The sequence below is a fragment of the Eptesicus fuscus genome, chromosome 2 (genome assembly GCF_027574615.1).
Source record: "Eptesicus fuscus isolate TK198812 chromosome 2, DD_ASM_mEF_20220401, whole genome shotgun sequence".
Taxonomy (NCBI): Eukaryota; Metazoa; Chordata; class Mammalia; order Chiroptera; family Vespertilionidae; genus Eptesicus; species Eptesicus fuscus.
Window position 1 is genome coordinate 49,776,836 of NC_072474.1, and position 20,976 is coordinate 49,797,811.

Sequence of the window (20,976 nt, forward strand, 5' to 3'; positions counted from 1 at the left end):
TTCATGGCACTGACCAATGGATAATAGAAATGCACAAGGGTGTGTGTTTTTCTTTTTTGACTCTGTGATAAAGATCATTATTTAGTTTTTAACTTAAATGTTCTCTCGCCAAAGCCTCCCTTGAGTCCTTCAGACAGATGCCCTCCCTTTGAAACAGTGCATCCCGATGGTCTGACTTGTTTGCCTGTGTCCTTTTTGCCATAGGTTGTGAGCTTTCTTTTATGGGTAATCATTGTAGCTGATATTTATTGAAGACTGTCCTATCTGCCAGGTTTCCCGGTGTTTTAAAGGGTTTGTATCATTGGTTCAACAAAAAATACTTTGAGGTGGTACTATTATTCTATTATTTTACAAATAAGAGCAAATTCACGCAGCTAGTAAAGATAGGGTCTGCCTTGAATCCAAGGCCATGTCATAAGCATTTCCCCATATGTCTCTAGGCAGAGGTAGAGGCCATCACTTATCCCTCCTTGCCACCCCAGTGGACCCTACTGAATGCCTGGAACAGGGAGGAGCTCAGTCAGTGCTGCTAGGTATTGAGGAGAGCAGAAATGCCAGGGTCATGAGCCCCTTTTCTGTGACTGACTGGTGCTGCCATCTCTGCTATGAAGAGGAGGAGGGTGCTGGGGCAAACACATTCCTCTGGCTTGTACTTCTCTCTGTCCTATGTCATTTGTGCTGCTTCCTTACTGCTCCTTTTTAACTGCAGCATGAGGATTAGACGTTGCAGCTTAGTTCACACGAATGGGAAATAGGGGACTGAGAGAGATTAAATGTGGAATCCAGAAAAACGTGGGAGAGAGATTAAGTTTATATAGAGAGAAATATTTAACTAAAGAAATCAAGCTGTGACCTGTAATTGGCATATTACAAAGTCCAGGTCTGAGGACTGGCTTAGTGCCCCTTTCTTTCTAATATGACATGGTTTGAGAATAAAGTTATGGGTGTGTCTTAAAGACAGCAGATCACGTGTGTGGAACTGGGTGTTGCTCAAGCAAATAAAATATCTGTGCAACATATCTGCTTCATGTAATCGAGCAGGAAAGGGTCTGCCAGAATCCATCCGCCTCCTGGCCTGCAGAGAGAACAGAAACATGAGCACAGCAGGAAAAGTAAGCATATATTTTTATTTACTTTTGAAAATATATTCTCATTAGATAATACACACAAAGAAATAGCATTTGATGAATAATTTAAAATTTATATCTAAATTAGAAACCATATAAACTGAAACATAACAGAATATATGCTTTGTTATGCAATGTATATTGAACCAGAATTTAAATAGGCTGTTGATAAATATCTTTAAAAGAATGTACGGCTTCTGTACCTATTAAAGCCTTTATTTTGCATATTAGATAAATAGGTAGTAGTTACAGCCAATCATGAATAATTTGAAAATCTACAGTTAGAGATATTTTTAATCAATAATTTAACTTTATATTAAGAAGCCATAACTTAAACATTATTTTTTTGTAATCATATTTTTGTTTTTATGAACACAGGAGGAAAGTTAAGTCTGACATAAGTTTTATTGATCTCAAAGCATTAGAATCATCAAGGTTAAGCAAGCCAACATCAACATGCAAATTCTAATTTTAAAGGATCCTATGATGGCTCAATCCAGGAAATTTTCCATAGAAATATTATAGAAAAATATCTTCTCCATACAAAAGTCAACATGATTTTATAAAAAGTTAATACTGATATAGTTTGAATCATTTATTAGTAGTAGGAACAGGAATATTTGATTTTAGGTCTTCTGTAGATCTTTTAACCTCTTCAATGTGCTTACAAGTGCAGAGAAATGCATGTGATCATTCAATATAATCAATTCACATTGTTTAACAGCTCAGTCCCCAAAAAATGTCCAATATATTTGTTGTGTTAGGAGTGGACCACACACTCTAATATTTTGCTATGATAACACAATTGAAAGTTTCTGAGATTTCTACACACACACACACACACACACTGTGTTATACAACAGGCCTATATGTCAATATGATTTGTTGGAAATCTGAAGGGAGCCAATTGTCAGTTTTTTCATTTCAATTCTATTTTCATTTGTTACTGATTAACCTTTGTGATGGCAAATTGCATTCCAAATGAAGAAAGTTAGGAAAAATTAAAAATAAATCTGTCAAAATTCAGCTTGAAAGAAATAATGAGTTCAGAGAGCAAATGGGTAAACCAAATGTATTCGTGAAAACAGCAAGTGCTAAGCAATCAGTTCTTCCCCCTCCGGGGCAACATCCATAGCTTTCAGCTTTGTGGTAACACTTCTCCTGTTTATTCTTCCTGCATTATATTTTCCTCAAATGCAAAACAGCAATCATAATAACACCTGCTTCATAAGATAGTTGTGAGAATGTAATAAATTAATACTCCTTAGCACTTAGGACAGGGCCTAGTACATAGAAATAATTCAACAAATGTTAGTAACTGCTACTAATGTTGTTGTTATTTAAACTTTGGTTAATCTTTTACTACCATAGATTGGTGAAAAGATAAAGTTGGATTGATCTTAATTCTCTGGATAGCAAACTTTGTGACTCTGCAAAAATTACTCAGTCAGATACTAAGTCAATTGAGCCTCAACTTTGCCATCTGTAAAATAGACCAATAACTTACTAATTCTGTCCTGTGGGCTTTAAAGATCAAGTTGTAACTCATTCAGCATTAGCCACAGTGTGCCTGCCCATTAAATGAACACCTGATAATCAGGACCTATGTACTATTAGTGTATTATTTCTAAGTACTCTCATATTTATTGTGATATTGATCATGACAAACACTCGGCAAAGTGGGAGAACTTGACATATAAATAATGAAAATTAATTTGCAAAAGTCAATTAATTTTCAATTGACTTTTAAAATTATATTTACAATTGTGAGTTTAAAATTCATAATTAAAATTATTACATAATTTTCTATCTAGAAAAAAGATCTCAAATGTATAAGCTTGTAACAATAAAGACAGGTTTTATATTACATTCTCAAGTACTAAAAATAAGTGTTCAACTTTAATTTTAAGGAACATCTATGGGTAAACTATGCTGGATTAAAAAGTCAAACGCACAGTTATCCCACTTTTAAATATATGTATGAATATGTGGGTAAGTGTGTGTGTGTGTGTGTGTGTGTGTGTGTGTGTGTGTGTGCAGCTGTAACCTCTGTGATTTCTGGCTCGCATCTAATCTGGAAAAAATAGCTACACATAAGTTAGAGAAGAAAACCGAGCTGCCAAAGCTCACTTTCAAATGAGTCATGCAAACTAGTAGCACACAGAAGTAGTGGGGAGAGAAAATGGGAGGAGGACAGGCAAGGAGAAAGGGAAGTCACCTATGCAGGGAGGCAAGTGTGCACTGGAATCATAAAGTTGGATTCTTTGGGGCTTAAGAAGAGAATTAAGCAAGAGAGCAAGAGATTTTTATGTGATCAGACAAGTGATTCTAGCAGTGAAATAATTGTGATTTAAAACTTCATTACAAGCCAACATTTGTGGGAACACAGCCAATTTCAGGACTGACTACATTAGGAAATATCACAAATAAACAACCCTTGGGGGAAAAAAAAACACATAAGAATGACCTAAAAGAATATATTCCATTTTATCTCAATGCTTCATTATAATTAGTTCTATTTATATTTCCTTATGTTATTACTTTACACTTCTTAAAAAGGTATTTTCATTCTCTTTGCAAATCAGAAGTTTTCCATTTCTATATAACATTTATTAGATTCCAGACATGGGGCTAGATGTTGCACATAAAAATATGAAAGTCACAATCCCTGACTTCAGGAGTGGGTAAGCATGTGTATCATTTTTCTGTTCAATTTCCAGGTAATAAAATGCAAAGCAGCTGTGCTATGGGAGATAAAGAAACCCTTTTCCATTGAGGAGGTGGAGGTAGCACCGCCTAAGGCTCATGAAGTTCGTATAAAGGTGAAACACTTTTTTCATGTCTTTTGAATTTTAGGTATAAGAAAATTCAGAGAATAGTACAAATGGAAATAACAAAAAGTTTATTAAGAAGTCTTTATTTTTAATCCTCATGCAAGGATATGTTTGTTTGTTTGTCCGTTGATTAGAGAGAGAGGAAAACGGAAAGAGAGAGAGAGAGAGAGAGAGAGAGAGAGAGAGAGAGAGAGAGAGAGAAAGAGAGAGATCAATTGGTTGCCTTGCCTCCTGTACATGCCCTAACCAAGGATAGAACCAGGAAACCTAGGTAAGTGCCCTAGTAATCCAAACAGTGGAATTATATTTCTTGTGAAGGAAAGATAAAAATACAAATTGCTAAACTTTTAAAAATGGAACAGACAGTATGTACAATATAATCCTAATGTCAACCTCAATAAAGAGGTAAACTGAGTCGGTAAAAAAGATGAATTTATTCAAGAATAAAAGAGTAGTTGCTATTTGGAACATGCAAATTGTAGCAAGCTATAAGCCAGTCCATGGAGGGTTGGGGGTAGGCTGTACTTATGGGCAGGAAATTTACAGAGGGGAGAGTTTAGTTATAGTCTGTTAAAATGTGTAATAATATATATATATATATATATATATATATATATATATATAGAGAGAGAGAGAGAGAGAGAGAGAGAGAGAGAGAGAGAGAGAGGCCCAGTGCATGAAATTCATGCATGGGGTGTAGGGGGTGGGTGTCCCTCAGACTAGCCTGCACCTTCTCCAATCTGGGACCCCTCTCACAATCCAGGACTGCTGGCTCCCAACCATTCACCTGCCTTCCTGCCTGATTGCCCCTAACCACTTCTGCCTGCCAGCCTGATCAACCCCTAACCACTCCTTGCCAGCCTGATCGATACCTAACTGCTCTCCTGCTGGCCCAATTGCCCCTAACTACCCTCCCCTGCTGACCTGGTCGCCTCCAACTGCCCTCCCCTGCAGGCCTGGTTCCCCCCCAACTTCCCGCCCCTGCAGGCCTGGTCGCCCCCAACTGCCCTCCCCTGCAGGCCTGGTCACCCCCAACTGCCCTCCTCTGCTAGCCCGGTCACCCCTAACTGCCCTCCCCTACTGGCCTGATTGTCCACAACTGCCCTCCCCTGCTGGCCATCTTGTCATGGCCATCTTGTGTCCACATGGGGGGGCCATCTTTGACCACATGGGGGCCGCCATCTTGTGTGTTAAAGTGATGGTCAATTTGCATATTACCTCTTTATTATATTGTATATATATATTAAAATAATTGTATTTTTTATCATTATATAATACTCTTTTTGTATCATTTAATTACTTTGAGCCTTGAATTTTTCTTAATCTGATGATAATATTGGAGCCATGTATTCTTTTGTTTTGATTTCATTAAACATTTTTTTCATCTTTGAAACAAAAACAAATGGACACAAGTGTTGGAAATTTCTCGTGGAGAAAAAAACCAATCCAGTCATACAAACAAAGCTCAATTCAGCTTATTTTGTGAGATTAATCCTATCAGAGTCATTTTAGTTCAACATTTCCCAAAGGTTAATATGAGGCAACTCCTGACCAACTCTTTATCATATAGGAAAATTCTAATATTATCAGTTTTCTGTAAATCTGGCATTTACAGAAAATTGATTACTCAGTCCTTGTGTTTGTTTTCCTGATGGCACATACATGAGACTTCCGTCTTTATATTCTTCAGCTCCATTTTAGATTAAAATTCTTTCACAAGAATAAAATTTTAAAAATGATGTGTTTATACAGGAAAAAGTGCAAAAGAATATATATATATACATATATATATATATGTATATATCAAGATTTCAAAATCAATTAGCATTACCCAGTGGAACTTAACTGACTTAATTTTCTTGGTGCTAATCTGTAGTTTCTACTTCTATAAAAAAGGATACATTCTTGTTTATTACATAAGACTTAAATATTTGAAAAATAATTATTTCATAGATTACTCTGGTTTACCTAAGGCAAGGGAGTAAAGAATCAGAGGGTTTTTAACTGAGTAATCTTGAGAAACAGGATCTTGTATATTTGGGAAAAGTAGAGATTATTAGCAAAATCCTTGAAAACTCTTCAAAAGTCCAACTTCAGGAAATTGGGCATGTGAAGTCCATGTGAGGGTCACAATTTTTCTGAACCTAATTATCTTCCCTTTACCCTGTAGGTGGCAGCCACAGGAGTCTGTCGGTCAGATGACCATGTGGTTAGTGGAGCCTTCGTCACACCTCTTCCTGTGATTGTAGGCCATGAGGCAGCCGGCATTGTGGAGAGCATTGGAGAAGGGGTGACTACAGTAAAGCCAGGTATAGGAGAGGGTACTGTTCAGGACCCCAAGATCACCCAGCCTGGAGGACAAAACTGAAGCAATGAGAGATTCAAGACCTTGCCTAGGGCAGCAGCAGAGCCAGGGTTTGAACAGAGGCCTCCTTTTCTGCCCCCTTCCTGCCTCAGACATGTATGCATTCATGCACTCCTGTGTTCTCTCTTTCAGCAAGAATTTGTTGAGTACCTGCTATATGTCAGGCACCAGGTTAGATCCTTGGGATACATGAGGATCAAAAGGGAACTACTGCCTGAGTTCATAATCAAATAACTTGCATTTCAGTGTTGCTGAGCACTGTCTTCTCTCAGTGCTACAAAAAGAACTACAAATGGGACACAGGAAAAACATCTGAGTCTGTGTCCTGAGCCCGTAGGTCAGTGTATGGGAACTGTTCAGTGCTGACTTCCCAGGATGGGGACCCTGAGGCGCTGACTGAATCAACATGATCTCCTCTAGGTGGGAAGTGGAACCCATTCACTGGTTTTCCCTTCCAGTTTGTCCACCCTTCTTGAACACAGAATGAATGAAACAAACTAATTAGAAGGAAGAGAGAGAACTGGCAGAAGGCCCTGCAATAAGTAATATCTGTTTTACTACATTTAACAATGGCTAAATATGACTGGTTACAGGGTACTAGTTTATCCTTAACATTTATTTTGTCTTAATTGTATTGTGCATTAATATCTATACTAATAAAAGCATAGGTGGTCCTCACGCCCTCGCGCGACACCCTCACGACATCACAAGATGGCCATCACAAGATGGCCGCCACAAAATGGCCAGCAGGGGAGGGCAGTTGGGGGTGATCAGGCTGGCAGGGGAGCAGTTAGGCATCAATCATGCTGGCAGGGGAGCGGTTAGTGGGCAATCAGGCTGGCAGGCAGAAGTGGTTAGGGGCAATCAGGCAGACAGGCAAGCGTTTAGGAGCAAGCTGTCTCAGATTGTGAGAGGGATGTCCGACTGCAGGATCGGGCCTAACCCGGCAGTCAGACATCCCCCAGGGGTCCCAGATTGGAGAGGGTACAGGCCGGTCTGAGGGAAACCCCCATCCTGTGCACAAATTTTGTGCACCGGGCCTCTAGTACATAAATATTTTTAGTGGTAAAGAGTGAATAAATATAAAATGTTCATGCTATAATCTCCATATAAAGTTTATCTATTAAGTGTTATGGCCTAACAATTTTTGTAGGTTTTGTGGATATGTAGAATAGCTAGTTGAAAATAAAAATAATGTTGAATTCTAAAAAAAAATAACTTTAGCCAGTAGATTTGACCTCCCCCATTGCCAAATACATATTTAAATTGTTGAGAGAAAATATTAAAATATATGATCTGGTTTGAGTTTCAGCTCTTAGTATTTCCTTTACTTACAACTAAATTAACAATAAATGACACTTACTTTCTCCCTGGCTCCCTCCACCATAGCAGGCAAAATAAATAATTCACAAATTAAGTTATCAGCTAAAAACATGTAAAAATCAGTTCTCATTCTAAAAGAAAGTGCCTAACTCATTATTGAGGGTTGAGATTTCAAAGTAATTTCTTTAATTCTTTTTTGTCACATTCTTATTTTTTCTTTAAGAAAACTAAAATTAAAAAAAAAAAATAGAAACTCATTTTATAGTAAAAATAACCAGTCACTTTGTGTCTTAATTTTTAATATATATATATATATATATTTTTTTAAATATATTTTATTGATTTCTTACAGAGAGGAAAGGAGAGGGATAGAGAGCTAGAAACATCAATGAGAGAGAAACATCCATCAGCTGCCTCCTGCACACCCCCCACCAGGGATGTGCCCGCAACCAAGGTACATGCCCTTGACCGGAATCGAACCTGGGACCCTTCAGTCCACAGGCCGACGCTCTATCCACTGAGCCAAACCGGCCTTGGCATTAAAATATATTTTTATTAATTTCAGAAAGGAAGGAAGGGGGAGAGAGAGATAGAAACATCAATTTTGATTGGCTGCCTCCTGCACACTCCCCACTGGGGATTGAGTCAGCAACCAGGGCATGTGCCTGAACCTGGGACCCTTTAGTCTACACGTCAACGCTATATCCATTGAGCTAAACCAGCCAGGGCATAAGCCAGGTGTCCTCAAACTACAGCCCGCGGGCCACATGCGGGTGTTTTTGCCGTTTTGTTTTTTTACTTCAAAATAAGATATGTGCAGTGTGCATAGGAATTTGTTCATAGTTTTTTTTTTAAACTATAGTCCGGCCCTCCAACAGTCTGAGGGACAGTGAACTGGCCCCCTGTTTAAAAAGTTTGAGGACCCCTGGATAAGCAGTCACTTTGAAAAGCCATGAATGGTTGTCAAAATTCTCATTTTTACTGTATCCCAAACTATTACAAAATACTAGCTGTCCCTAACATCTAGTGATCCCATGGCAGCCTCTCATAACTAAAATTTATATATATACTTACAGTGAGTACATTTGAGATTTAATTATTAAGTTAAGTGAGATCAAAATCACCAAGAGAAAGGGCACGGAATAAAAGATAACCATTAATGCAGTGGAAATACTTTAAAATCCATGTTTGTTCCCACAGTCACATGTCCTCTTCGGCAATCTTCAGGCACATACAAACCCAAACCAGTAACAACGCTGCCAGGCAATGACCAACAGCATCATGGTGCCTGGATCCTGTTTCTGAGAGACTATTCAAAGACGGCTGCCTCTAATACATACCCGTAGCTTTAAGTGCTTGCTCTGTTAATCCCTGGGTAGACATTTAATAAGAATCTGCTTTATCCCCCGCCAGGTGATAAAGTCATCCCACTCTTTACTCCCCAGTGTGGAAAATGCAATGTTTGTAAACATCCGGATGGCAACTTCTGCGTGAAAAATGAGTAAGTTTCCCTTACTCTCCTTACACAGCCAATGAATTTACACACTGTTATGCACATGTCTCAAGCCCTTGTGTGTCTGTGTGTTACAATGGCCAGTCTGAGCATGCCTCGCGGGACCATGCAGGATGGTACTAGCAGGTTCACCTGCAGAGGGAAGCCCATCAACCACTTCCTTGGCACCAGCACCTTCACCCAGTACACAGTGGTGGACGAGATCTCAGTGGCCAAAATTGATGCAGCCTCACCACTAGAGAAAGTCTGTCTCATTGGCTGTGGATTCACAACTGGCTACGGGTCTGCAGTGAAAGTTGCCAAGGTAGGAATGACAACAGATGATAAACCAGTCGCACTCGGGCTGTCAGAAACAAAAAGGGAAGTGATTGCTCACAAGAGTCAGAGGTCATTCTTCATAGATTTACTGGTAGATTTCCCCCCTTCCCACTACCACAATAACATTGATATACTCCATAGAATATAGTGTCGATTATGAGTAGAAAATGCTCTCGGAAAAAATTAAGAGCATAAGTTAGAAATTTAATCTGTTTATAAAAAGTGAAAAAGCTGTTGATAACTAGTGAAGAAAAAGTACAGGTGCCATTTTCAATCATTGTTTTTCTATATTTGTTCTTTATGGGATTACTAAATTTTAGAGCTAGGACCTTATTTAGTCATTCATTCTACAGTGAGTCAGCACAAACATGCACCAGGCACAGTAGGTCCCTCTAGGTCCTGAGGCAGCAAAAGGAAATGAAATGAAAGAGTTACCTTTGAGGAACATCTAGTCCATGGACCCTCTACTCCCAGAATTAGGATCAGCAGTAGATTCCAAAGCCTTACCTGATACACCTCCAGACCAAGAATCACCAACATACCTGCCCTGTGGAACCCTATGAGGAAAGCAAGGAAGCTATGGTGATGCATTATGCATTATGCATTTATTGCACTCATTAGGGGATCTCACTGCTTCATCTCCTCCACTGCCATGAACACACACACACACACGCACACACACACACACACACTTCAGAGGTGGTAGATTTGAAGGAGAAATTGTTTAAAGGCCCCTCTTCACAAAAGGTTGGAAATCTAGTAGGCCCAGATCCATAATGCTACTTGCCCAAAATCTTATGGTGCAACTAGCATGCCTTTCTCCTACTGCATCTTAAACCATCATATATAATAAAGAGGTAATATGCAAATTGATGATCATTCCAACACACAAGATGGCCGCCCCCACATGGTCAAAGATGGCCACCCCCATGTGGACACAAGATGGCCACCACAAGATGGCTAGCAGGGGAGGGTAGTTGTGGGCGATCAGGCCAGCAGGGGAGGGCAGTTGGGAGGGACCAGGCCTGCAAGGGAGAGCAGTTAGGGGTGACCAGGCCAGCAGAGGAGGGCAGTTGGAGGCGACCAGGCCTGCAGGGAAGGGCAGTTAGGGGTAACCAGGCCAGCAGAGGAGAGCAGTTGGAGGTGACCAGGCCTGCAGGGGAAGGCAGTTGGAGGTGACCAGGCCAGCAGGGGAGGGCAGTTAGGGGCAACCAGGCCTGCAGGGGAGGGCAGTTGGGGGGGACGAGGCTGGCAGGGGAGGGGAGTTAGGGGCAATCGGGCCAGCAGGGGAGCAGTTAGGCGTCAATCAGGCTGGCAGGGGAGTGGTTAGGTGCAATAAGGCAGGCAGGCAGGCAAGCGGTTGCGAGCCAGCAGTCCCGTATTGTGAGAGGTATGTCCAACTGCCGGTTTAGGCCCGACCCATGGGATCGGGCCAAAATGGGCAGTCGTACAGCCCTCGAGGGGTCCCAGATTGGAGAGGGTGCAGGCTGGGCTGAGGGACAACCCCCCCTCCCAGTGCATGAATTTTGTGCACCAGGCCTCTAGTCCTATATAATAAAAGAGTAATATGCAAATCAACAGCGGAATGAACAGTCACTATGATGCACACTGACCACCATGGGGCAGACACTCAATGCAGAAGCTGATCCCTGGTAGTCAGTGTGCTCCCACAGGGGGAGCACCCCTGAGCCATAAGCCGGGCTGACGGCCCATGCCTGGGTTGCTGACTGTGAAAGGGCGCAGGCCGGGCTGAGGGACCCCGCCCTCCGAGTGCATGAATGTCGTGCACCGGGCCTCTAGTCTATATATAAAAGCATAAGCAACTGTCCGACCATTCGACCGTCTGACTGGTAGCTATGACGCTCAATGACCACCAGGGGGCAGACACAACGCAGGAGCTGTCGAGCGACAGCAACTTTGCAGAGTGCCCTCTCGCACTCCGGGACCCTTCAGGGGAGGTTGGACTGCCAGTTTCAGCCCAATCCCCGCAGGCCAGCCTCCATTGGAATCACCTGGGAACCAGGCCCACCTGCAGAGATTCTGATGTAACTGTTATGGGCTGTGATCTGGCCATTGAGAGGTTTTAAAGCTCCCTAGGGGGATCTAATGTCTGGCAAAGTTTGAGAAACACTGATCTAGTTCAAACCCCTCAATTTAAATATGAAGCAACTGAAGGCAAAACGGGTTAAAACAGCAAGTTGGACATAAGAGTGTGAATAGTACTGATAGTGGATAAGACAGGACACTTTATACAGCTTAGGTACTTTCCAACAATCATTACTTAATCTGTTTTTGCATTTTCTGAAACACAGGTGACCCCAGGCTCCACCTGTGCGGTGTTTGGCCTTGGAGGAGTTGGTCTGTCTGTTGTCATGGGCTGCAAAGCGGCTGGCGCAGCCAGGATCATTGCGGTGGACATCAACAAAGACAAATTTGAGAAGGCAAAGCAAGTGGGTGCCACTGAGTGCATCAGCCCACAGGACTTCAAGAAACCCATCCACGAGGTGCTGAAGGAAATGAGCGGTGGAGGTGTGGATTTTTCCTTTGAAGTCATTGGTCGGCTTGACACCATGGTATGTACGTACCATGGGATGCCTTGAAATACGTGTTTCTGCATTCTGGAGATTTAGGCAGCAGAATATAAATATTATACATACAGAATATTTTTCAAACTATGAATAGTGATTTTTTTCACCTCCTATTTAATGCCTGGATTATTTATTATTATAAGAAACTAGAGGCCCGGTGCACGAAATTAGTGCACGGAGGGGGGTTGTCCCTCAGCCCAGCCTGTACCCTCTCCAATCTCGGACCCCTCAAGGGATGTCCGCCTGAGATCGGGCCTAAACGGGCAGTCGGACATCCCTCTCACAATCCAGGACTGCTGGCTCCCAACTGCTTGCCTGCCTGCCTTCCTGATTGGCCCTAACCGCTTCTGCCTGCCAGCCTGATCACCCCCTAACCACTCTGCTGCCAGCCTGTTTGCCCCCAACTTCCCTCCTCTGCCGGCCTGGTCACCCCTAACTGCCCTCTCCTGCAGGGTTGATCACCTCCAACTTCCCTCCCTTGCAGGCTTGGTCCCTCTCAACTGCCCTCCCTTGCAGGCCAGGTGCCTTCCAACTGCCCTCTCCTGCTGGCCATCTTGTGGTGGCCATCTTGTGTCCACATGGGGGCAGATCTTTGATCACATGGGGGCAGCTATATTGTGTGTTGCAGTGATGATCAATCTGTATATTACTCTTTTATTAGATAGGATAGAGGCCTGGTACAGGGGTGGGGGCCAGCTAGTTTGCCCTGAAGGGTGTCCCTGATCAGGGTGGGGTTCCCTTGGGGCGGGGGCAGCCTGAGCGAGGGGCCTGTGGTGGTTTGCAGGCAGGCCACGCCCCCTGGCAACACAAGCAGAGGCCCTGTTATCTGGAATTTATTTTCCTTCTACAATTGAAACTTTGTAGCCTGGAGCAGGGCCAAGCCTGGGGCTCCCTCCGAGGCCCGTAGCCATTTGTGTTGGGGTTATAATTGAAACTTTGTTGCCTTAAGCAGGTGGGCCCAGCCAGGGTGTGCGGAAAGCTTTGCTTCCCCTGTTGCCGGCGGCAACCCGGGCCTGCTCTCTCAAGCTCCATTCTGCCGCCATTTGTTTGAATTTGTTTACCTTCTATAATTGAAACTTTGTAGCTTGAGCGGAGGCTTAGGCCTGCAACGGCTGGCAGAAAGCTTGGCTTCCTCCATTACCTAGGAAACCTTGCTCTCTGTGGCTGTAGCCATCTTGGTTTGGGTTAATTTGCATACTCACTCTGATTGGGTGGTGGGCGTGGCTTGTGGGCGTGGCTTCTGGGTGTGTCGGAGGTATGGTCAATTTGCATATTTTTCTATTATTAGATTAGATGTTTCATTCCATCAGTTATGCCATCCTAGCTCAAGTAATACTTCCCTTTTAGAGTATTAGGCCATTTAAAATTTACTTTGTTAATTTTTAGTTATAATATTCAAATCAAGTAAATATAAATAACACTAATTTTTAAACAAAATGGTGTAATAATTTTTATGTTTAATGACTTCTGTTTTTTTTCATAAACCACAATTTGCTCAAAAGAAATAGTGAGCAATTTAAGACAAGTATCATTTTATTAACAGAAAACATGCCCCATTTTACCACAGCATACAGCACCATGCCTGGCACACACATATTAAGCACCAAATCTATGGATTAGACTGAATACTTTTAAAAGTCAACAGATTGTTTCACCAAACAGTTTAAGAAATACGTATCTCATAGCGATGGGTTACATGAGACAATGCACGTAAAATACTAGCACAGTGCCCCCTGTCCAGTGGAAAGCTCCTAATAAATGTTATCTGGTGCTACTGATGGGAAACAATGTTCTCAGTGATGCAGTGCTTCCATCATCTCCACAGCATGCAGAAATTGCTTTCAAATACTTACACACATGACCTATTACCAGGAGGAAGACCTCTCCAGCTAAATGCCTTCCAAGTCCTCACGTGGATTGATTGTTACTTTATTTGAAGGCACCAAATGTCTGGTAACCCCATGTCCCAAGGTCACCTGGTTTTCCAGATGTCATCCTCCAAAATCAAAGGACTAATCAGTATACATTGCTGGGGGATCCTGACAAAGAGTCCTACTACACATGTTTAAAACCCTGACTGGAAGAGGAAGGCTTTCATTTGGAGTTCCAGAATTATAGGAATAGTTTAAAGTAAAACCAATATACATTTTTGGGAGGTAAAAGCCCATTTAAAACATGTTCATTTCAGTCCAGCGGGTATGTTAAAAAGTGCTCACCGTCGTGAATCACCAGGCCAGTGCCAATCACAACTGCAGAGACAATACCGCACCACGCCTGGTAGGATGGCTGCTATCAAAGGGTCAAGAAATGGTGTTGGCAGGGGTGTGGAGACAAGGCAACCCTTGTGCACTGTTAGTGGGAATGTGAAGTGGGTCAGCATTCTGAAAAGCAGAATAGAGGGTCCTTAGAAAACTAAAAATAAAACTACCATATGTTCTAGTAACCCCACTTCTAGGTATACACCCCAAGAAAACGGAATCACTACCTCGAATAGGTATCTGCACCCCGATGTTTACTGCAGCGGATTCACAATAGTCAAAATGTGAAAACAACCTCAGTGCCTGTCAACTGATGAATGAATAAAGAAATGGTGATATGTACATGGTGGCTTATTATTCAGCCATAAAAAGAGGAAAATCCTGCCATTTGCAACATCATAAGTAAATCTGGGGACATTACGCTAAGTAAAATAAGCCACACAGAGACAGACAAATACTTTATGATCTCCTTTATATGTGGAATAAAGTTGAAGTCTTAGAACCACGGAGTACAATGGTGGATGCCAGGGCTGGGGTTGGGTAGGAAATGAGTAGATGATGGTAAAAGGGTACAAACTTTCAGTTATAAGATGGGTAAAGCCAGGATGCAATGTACAGCATAGTGATTATAGTCAGTAATACTGTATTCTACTCTTCAAGTTTGCAAAGAGAATAGATCTTAAGTGTTCTTACTATAGAAAAGAAAAAGGTAACCATGTGAGGTAATGGATGTGTCAATTAGAGTATGATAACGATTTCATGTTGTATATGTATATTAAATCATCATATTGTAGCCCCTAAAAATAACATTGTATAACCTACATTTATACAATTTTTATTTGGCAATTATACCTCAGCAAAGCTGAAAAAAATACAGAAAAAGTGTCCATATTAGAAATGAACAGTAATATAAGGAACCATGAAAAAGGGACCATCAAATGGACAAGAGAGAAATTGTGATGATATCATTGACCTTATATATTGTTCATCATCAAAACACCTGATTTAAAGTACTGAGTTCAAAATATCTATTTGATAAACAAATAAAAATGAGTAAACCAACTCAATTTTTGCCTGAGAGTCTTGTGATGACAAACATTACTTGTATTTGTGGAATCAGACTTTAAGTAGATATGTTTGCAATGATGTTTGTCTCTTCATTACATTATTCAGGAAGAATTAAGTGTACACAAATTCATTCATCCATTGTCTCATTCAAAAAGTGTTTTATGGGCATATTCTAAAGCACTCTTCTGGGCTTCAGGGATTGAAGAAGCCATAAGCATAATCTCTTCCCTCCACATGTGTGCAATCTAGCTAAATCAATATTACATGATTCCGTGTATCATGAGTGAGGACTCATGATGCCAAATATTAATTTTATTCCAGGAGGCTGCCTTGGCAAGCTGTCAAGAGGCATATGGCGTAAGCGTCATTGTAGGAGTACCTCCTGATTCCCAAAATCTCTCCATGAACCCCATGCTGCTATTGAGTGGGCGTACCTGGAAAGGAGCAATTTTTGGTGGTATGTATTTAGGCTTGAGGGATTAATTTTTATTAACCTTTATCATTCGATTAGAGGCCTGGTGCATGAATTTGTACATGGGTGGGTTCCCTCTGTGTGGCCTGCAGGGATCAGGCCGAAACCTGCAGTCCAACGCCGCCTGCAGTCCAACCTGCTAGTACTCAAAACCTGCAGTCCAACGTCTAGGCTTGCTCTTTGAAGTATCCTACCTGCGGCTCCCGGCCCCACTGTGCCCAATCAGTCCAATCGGGAGAGGCTTGTGCTGCTCACCAGCCGTGAGCCCTGTGTCTGGCGCCCTCCCAAGGGGAGTGGCCTGCGGAATTGGGCTGAAACTGGCTCTCAGACATCCCTGACATCCCCCAAGGGGTCTCGGATTGCGAGAGGCTGCAGGCCAGGACAAGGGACCCCACCAGTGCACAATTAGGGCCAGGGAGAGACCACCCACAGTAGGGCTCCAGGGCTTGTCCAGCTGTCTCACCCAGTTGCAATGATCACTGGCTGGGGAGGGACACGGGAGGTTGGCCAGCCAGGAACAGACCACAGGAGGGCTCCACAGCATGTTTGTCCTGTCTTGCTCAGTCTGGATCAGACCCCAGCAGCAAGCTAACCATACCAGTCAGAGAGCCAACCTCCTGGTGGTCAGTGCATGTCATAGCGACTGGTCAACCAGTCGACTATCTGCCCCCTGGTGGTCAGTGTTCGTCATCGTGAGTATTGAGTGGCCTTAGCATATCATTAGCATATTATGCTTTGATTGGTTGAACAGTTGACCAGTCATCAGACAACCGGACACTTACATATTAGGCTTTTATTATGTAGGATTTCTTCCCTTTATCAAGTGCCAAGGTGAATTTTAAAAAGCAATGTGATTAAAATAAATTAAGTCATTTGTATCTATAAGCTCCAAATTAAGTAGAAGTAGAACTAATACACACATTCCCAAGACAGGCTTTTCTGGTGTCCCCATAAACTAGGGTCTTTCAGCACCACTTCTCTTTATACATGTGACTGCACAAGGCATAGAGTATACCTAGTAGGACCCAGGAAATCCATAGCAATAATTCATGTTTACTCTCATTGCCCAAATCTAGACAGTTGCACATTTTGCTTTTTGACTTCGGGAATAACCATGCACACAATAATGTCTCTGTGAGAGAGCTAGTAACCAAGGACCCTAGTTTAGCTAGTCAGATTTTTTTCAGTAACAACAACAAAAAAAAAGTCTAACCACTGCAAGAGGATATTGAAGCACTCAGTCTCTCATTGACCTCAGTAATAGTAGTGTGAGTAGAAGTGAGTAGCAGTAGAACTTCCATTTTAATTCTATTCAGAAAGTCTCCTCTCCAGTTCTCTTACCCCTGGCTGCATCTAACAATGATGTCATGTTCTTTTCAGGCTTTAAGAGTAAAGATTCTGTCCCCAGACTTGTGACTGAGTTTATGGCTAAGAAGTTTTCACTGGATCCATTAATAACCCATGTTTTACCTTTTGAAAAAATTAATGAAGCATTTGACCTGCTTCGCACTGGAAAGAGGTAGTTTTTAAGTTTCCTTTTATGGTGTTGGGGCGGGGGGTGGGGGGAGGAGAAGGTTGGTTAACAGAGAAAAGAGGTGAAAGTATGAGAAAAACATTGGAGTGCCTTGGTTTTCCATTACTAGTTCAGTCTTTGCATGTAGACATTTAAGATCATATTGTGAGAAGCTAGGAACAGTTGTTTTGCTTTCCAGTTCTGCTGAAATGAAATTACATATGTTGGTTACAGTGAATCTAAATGATCGAAGCCACTCATCTTTATATACAAAAGAACACTCACCCTTACTAAGGAAAAGAATCAAGAGTCCCACAGTCATACACATAACATGAAGTCACTGCAGCCTCTGCCTGGTCAGCTAAAAGGTTGACATTAATGGCTGTAAATGCAAATTATATATAGGATTAGGTGGAGCTACATTGGGATTGTTTTAATATAATGTAACATTTAATGTAATTGTTGTAGTTATCTACACTAATAAAAGAGAAAGAGGCAAATTGACTGTACCTTTGTGACACCCACCACCAATGAGGAGTGAGTATGCAAATTAACCCAACAAAGATATTGGGTTAATTTGCATACACAGGTGCATAACGCCTGGGGGTGGGACGCTGGCGTCATTGCCATGGCAACAATGTAGGCGTTCTGCACTGCCCCGCCCTAGCCTTTCCAGGCCTCTGGGCAGTGTGGAAAGGCAGAAAGGTGGCTCCAGCCTGAGCTAAGGCGGTGCTGGCAGCCAGGGGAAGGAAGGCCCATTCTTGCACAAATCTTCATTCATCGGGCCTCTAGTATTAAATATTAATATAATATGATATATCATATAAATAATTTTTAAAGGCATGAACATGTTTTTCTAAAAGTATTTATCCAACAGAAGATATTTTTAAGAAAGGACATGAGTTGCAGTGTAAATGTTATAAATCTGATCTTCCAAAGAATGGAGTCTCTCTAGCTTTATCTTCTTACTAAGGCTCCTTAAGCACCACTTTATCAGAGCTCTATTAAATCTTCATCATTTATTATTACACTAGAGGCCCGTTGCATGAAAATTCATGCAATAGACCTTCCTTCACCTGGCTGCCTGCACCAGTTTTCCGCCGGCACCAGTTTTCCTCTGGCACCAGGGACCCAGGCCTTGGCTCTGGCCACCACCTTCCGCCTTCTTTCAGGGTCGGGGCTTGAACCCCGGCAGCGACATGGGGCGGGCGCTGCCTGGCCCCGCGCTGCCATCTGCGATCTGGGCATCTCCACTGCCCAGGTCCCTCAGCGGCCATCGATCGGAGTGGCAGCGGCAACCGATCGGGTCCTCCCATCACCTGGGTGACTGATCGGTTTCCCCGGCGACCGATCGGGTCCCGGCAGCGACCGATCAGGTCCCCCCATCACCCGGGTCCCTCAGCAATGGGGGGCAGGGCAGCGCGTGGGAGCCACCATCTTTGCTGGGCTAATTTGCATAGCGCCTTGATTGGCTGTGGGCATAGAGAAGGTACAGTCAATTAGCATATTACTCTTTTATTAGGTAGGATCATTGCTTCCTTCAGGCAGGTTACTTGTCATCTTGAAATTTGTGCAATTTTGTATTAGGGTTTAAATCGCAGCAATTTGCACTAGATATGTGACCTAGAGCAAGTTACAAATATCTCTAAGCCTCAGAATTTTTAATCTCTAATCTTTAAAGCCTGCCTCATAGCATTGTTGAGTTTAAGTGATAAAATGCACAAGGAACATCTATGGAGTATGTGACAAATAGCAAGAACTCATTACCCATTGTTGTTTTCAATTCATTATTATGCCAGGCATGTAGACTCTAAAAATGTTTTTTGAGAATCCTAATCTATATACATAAAAGCCTAAGCGACCAAACAACCAAACGACCGAGTGGCTGGAACGCCCAGAACGATCAGAACGACCAGTTACTATGATGCACACTGACCACCAGGGGGCAGACGCTCAACGTAGGAACTTCCCCCTGGTGGTCAGTACCCTCCCACAGCGGGAGCACCGCTCTGCTGACAGACCCATCCTGGTGGCTCACTGGACTGGCGGCAGCCACTCCCTCAGCAGTCCTGCAGGTCCAATCTCCGAAGAACGGGCCAGACACCGATGGACCAGCGCCACCAGCACAATTCTGTCGGTGCCACCGGTCCCCTGGAAGTCCGCTTCAGGCACCGTGGCTGCTTCCCCTCCCTAGACGCTTCGCAGGGAAGACAGGCTATAAAAGTGGCTGCCAGGTGGCTCCCGACAACCTGCACAAACGTCAGCAGGACGGATCCAGATACCGGGCCCGCAAGGGCACCCCACTGCCTGCCCGGAGGGCCGATCGTGTCCTGGGCCCCCACCCTTCTCAGGACCCTACCCATGCACAAATTTGTGCACCGGGCCTCTAGTTCATTATAGAGCCTAAATGACAGCCATGTTCAGGTTTGTTTAAGGTTGGAGAAAACCCAAGACCAAACCCGGAAAAGGTGAACTGTCTTTGACTTGAGTGCATAGGGACAGGAAGGGAGAGGCAAGAAACACAGACACTGTTCACTGAGACACAACAAATGTCCCTTGGACTCTTCCATGGAAGAGTGTGAACTACATAAATATTAAAATAATTAATATCTTTTATTTTGTGTTTCAGTATCCGCACCGTCCTGACATTTTGAGGCCATACAAAGGCCTTCACTTGCAGCTATCTTCTGGCTCCTTCATCATCTGGCACATCAGACAAACAACATCAATAATTATTTTCTTCAGAGATGCAGTCAATAAATTACACACGGGAGGTTTCCATGGAAAACAAGAAACAAAAAATTATGTGAAAACCATTTTCAGGCATATTTTTAAAATCCAAGTGAAAGTTAGATGAGCCATCAGCTGAGTAATTGAATCCAATAAACATTTCTTCTTAATCACTCCACTCATGTTGCAAGGTGTCGTCTTTCCCATTGAGGAAAAGGATTTCTTTGACTTCTTGCACTTTTTGTACCTTTGCCACCCTTAGTCACTGAAGCCCAGTGGAAGAGGTCCTCATTTTACTTGCCCCCAGCATATACTTGATGGGCTCTTGTGCTTGAAGTCTGCTACTTCTGCCTCTACTTCCACTGCCTGTATTTTCCTTTCTATGAAATTTACCAAAGCCCGAAGGTAAAAACTTCCAGGAAAGGGTACACTTAGACTTGTAAGTGAATATGGACCAGCATGTGTAAATGCAGGAAATTTCTTAGGGAAATGTGGCACACACATTTTATATGATACCGGGGGGTGTATTTATTGATTTTATACTCTTTGCTCTTAATATATAATTGTTCTTCTAAATAAAAACAATTTCATGCTACCTGTGATAAATGTGAGGTTCTGATATTAAATGAGAAAACTGAACTATTCCTGGAAACATATTTTTAAAATATGGAATTTTTACTCCTGAAAGTGCTTCATTGGTTAAACCATTTTACTTATTATAATTAACTGAAAAAGAGTCATAGGTAATTAAAAATATGGTGGCTTAAAGTATATGGATGAAGCAGGTGTGGACACAGCATGTAAAGTGGTAACCAAGGAATGGCACAAACATCAACAGCAATATGTTTTCTAAATGTGTGTATATAT

The 20,976-nt window shown here is 42.4% G+C and overlaps 1 protein-coding gene across 1 annotated transcript; it reads left to right on the forward strand.

Annotated features, from left to right (window-relative positions):
• Positions 1–1,036: 1,036 nt before the first annotated feature.
• LOC103299813 (alcohol dehydrogenase E chain) lies at positions 1,037–20,693 on the forward strand. Its single transcript, XM_054727206.1, has 9 exons — positions 1,037–1,112; positions 3,848–3,949; positions 6,132–6,270; positions 9,063–9,150; positions 9,247–9,466; positions 11,793–12,053; positions 15,716–15,851; positions 17,247–17,385; positions 20,009–20,693. Exons 1-9 carry the CDS (start codon positions 1,095–1,097, stop codon positions 20,031–20,033), a joined length of 1,128 nt encoding a protein of 375 aa, XP_054583181.1. The 5' UTR covers positions 1,037–1,094; the 3' UTR covers positions 20,034–20,693.
• Positions 20,694–20,976: the final 283 nt, after the last annotated feature.